The sequence below is a fragment of the Montipora capricornis genome, chromosome 5 (genome assembly GCF_036669925.1).
Source record: "Montipora capricornis isolate CH-2021 chromosome 5, ASM3666992v2, whole genome shotgun sequence".
NCBI lineage: Eukaryota > Metazoa > Cnidaria > Anthozoa > Scleractinia > Acroporidae > Montipora > Montipora capricornis.
The window spans coordinates 2,137,394-2,139,893 of NC_090887.1; the positions used below are offsets into that span (position 1 = coordinate 2,137,394).

A 2,500-nucleotide genomic window follows, 5' to 3' on the forward strand; every position below is an offset into this window, starting at 1 on the left:
AGTCCCATGCAAGCAACGATATTTGAATGATTGTAACGCAATTCTAAATCGAGTTCCTCTTTATTTCAAGCTGAAGCGTATTGTATGAACTATGTACAATTTACAGCTAAATCGACTTGGTACGATGTAAATGTAAATTAAACCTCCCGGATTATTAAACCATCAACCCGGCATTTTATCGACAAAGTAAAACTTTCCTATGATTAGCTATGTCGAATTAAACTTGGTTAAAACTTAGCATTGAATGGCTACTGACGACAAGTAATATTTGCAGTTTCATTTACTAATTTACGATTGTATTATACTTCACAATAACGCGCCAGGAAAATATATCCATTGAAATGTTTCATAAAAGCAAAAGTTGAATTTGTTAGAATTTTTCATTAAGTTCAATTTTCATGTGCCACAGAAAAAACAAAAAACCTTTTCAGTAATCAAAGGACTTTTCTCAATTTTTCCTTAGATGGTAAAAAGTGAATTTAAGCACAGAAATCCAATTTGGTAGTGGTAGATTTAAGAGACCGATAATATTTAAAATCAGTTAAACCTTGGAAATGATAAAAATGAATAATGAGTGCGATTAATTTTCCTTACCTGAGTTAACAATCCGTCCTCTTCGCTTAGCGAGTGCAAGTGAGAACTGCAACGACAGAAATTTTTACCATCATTAAATATTCCTATTGAGAAAAAAAATCCTACTCTGATATGTCAGTGACCTAAACCCAGAACTGGTCATGTTTCACACGCTGAGGTGATCTAACGGAACGACAATTAATACTGATTAAAACAGTTCTCATCAAAATGACTGTTAAAACTTTATTGACCATGATAGTGGAACATTTAGCACTCCATATTGGATAACATTCGGCCAATATTTTTGGTGAATTTAATCAATTGATAAAGATTTTTAGATCATTTAGTCGGTCGTTACACTAACAAACTGTTAAAAGCTTATTAATTAATCATACAGTTATGATTAAACAGCACCAGGTTAACAATTGTTAGACTCAACACACAGCTTTACAACTTATGATTGACACAACGAAAACCAAACACGCCCATCAATGATGTAAGGCAAAGCGTTTTCCTCGTTGCCTCCGGCAAACGAAAAAAAAAAAAAAAAAAAAAAAAATTTGCGAGGCAATTTAATATTTTAAGACATGACAAAAGACGGACCTGCCCGGTTGACGTCATGCTAGTACGTCTTTGGTCTTTATCACCGGTACCCGCTACCCGCTACACGGTTGTAGAGGTTTAGATGTGAGTCTGTCCTCATTTTAGTTAACCAACCATCTTCGACTAAACAAGGTGCAGTGGCTCTATCATTGCCGGAAAGCAGATGTAAGAATTTTAATTCATATATAGGAAAAGAAATAGGAAAAAGACTGTGACCATATAAATTCGAAAAAGATCGTTTATATTTGATTGATCGTCAATTGATTTTAAGATACTCTTCCTTACTAAGGCAAAATTGTCCAATCAAACCCAACAAAGACTGAATTTACGTTAAATTAATGACTACGAAGTAAACGGAACGCGTTGTTCGTTTCAATTTATTTTTCCAAGTGATTTATACTATGTAATGACGATTGTCGCGTACCGACTAGAGCGAATTTATTTGATACATCGTAACTTGTGACATTTTTCTTCTCTTTAGCATGGGATCATTTTCTCTATTGGTTGTTCTTTGCACTTTTGTGCTACTGCTTGATGCGGCACCAGATAAAAACCGAAATGAGCTGCTCTCACAGGTAGGAAAACACAATCTGATGTGACCCTTCTTTAACATCCTTTTGGTTAGAACTAGGGTTGATATTTATTACCGTTCCTCTAATATAAGAGCAATATGGATTATTTCTGTTGAGTTCAGTAAAGAATAAACTAGATGCGATCATTTTTTGGCCTTTTCCTTAAGACGGTGCGGCAAAATTTGAAAAAGTCAGGCAAACCGTGACAAAATTTGAAAAACTTAGTCAACGTCTTTTTTTTTTTAAAGATATAGGATTATATAATAACCCAAGTTATTCACGGATTTTGATTGGTTCTTGCCTATGATCTATTAGAGGACAGACGCACAATTGACGTCACTATCAGCTTTTATGCGAATAAAGTTTAATTCTTTATTATATAAAACAAATAGATTCCATGTAGCCGTGGGTCTGTTCAGTAATAGATCACAAAAGACGTCAAAATGTGGTAAGAACATCAGTGACACACTCGGCTATTGCCTCGTATGCCACTTTTTTGTTCTTACCACATTTTGACGTCATCTGTGATCTATTACTGAAAAGACGCACGGCAACATGGAATCTATTTGTTAAATATATCACTTGAGTTTGGTAAAATAATTAAATAATTCATTGGTAGTTTCCCTTGGAAAATGCAGCTAACCTTTAAAAACTTGAGAAAGTAAATTTTCACAGTAAAATTAAACCTTTATAAAGCGAACACCCTCGGGATCTTTTCAAGTGCCCGCCTGATAAACGTTGGAAAAATTGTG

At 34.3% G+C, this 2,500-nt stretch overlaps 2 protein-coding genes across 5 annotated transcripts in view; one reads left to right on the forward strand and one right to left on the reverse strand.

Moving 5' to 3' along the window:
• The window catches only part of LOC138049089 (uncharacterized), a 25,263-nt gene that overhangs the window by 11,820 nt on the left and 10,943 nt on the right, over window positions 1–2,500 (forward strand). Inside the window, exon 2 of the mRNA XM_068895213.1 lies at window positions 1,658–1,751. Coding sequence (XP_068751314.1) covers window positions 1,659–1,751 — 93 coding nt within the window. The 5' untranslated portion in view covers window position 1,658. The remainder of the gene's footprint in view (window positions 1–1,657; window positions 1,752–2,500) is intronic.
• The window catches only part of LOC138049087 (uncharacterized), a 31,612-nt gene that overhangs the window by 6,491 nt on the left and 22,621 nt on the right, over window positions 1–2,500 (reverse strand). For all 4 annotated transcript variants that reach the window (XM_068895210.1, XM_068895212.1, XM_068895211.1 and 1 more), the window contains one exon: window positions 595–640. The gene's annotated coding sequence lies outside the window, so the exon portion shown is untranslated. The remainder of the gene's footprint in view (window positions 1–594; window positions 641–2,500) is intronic.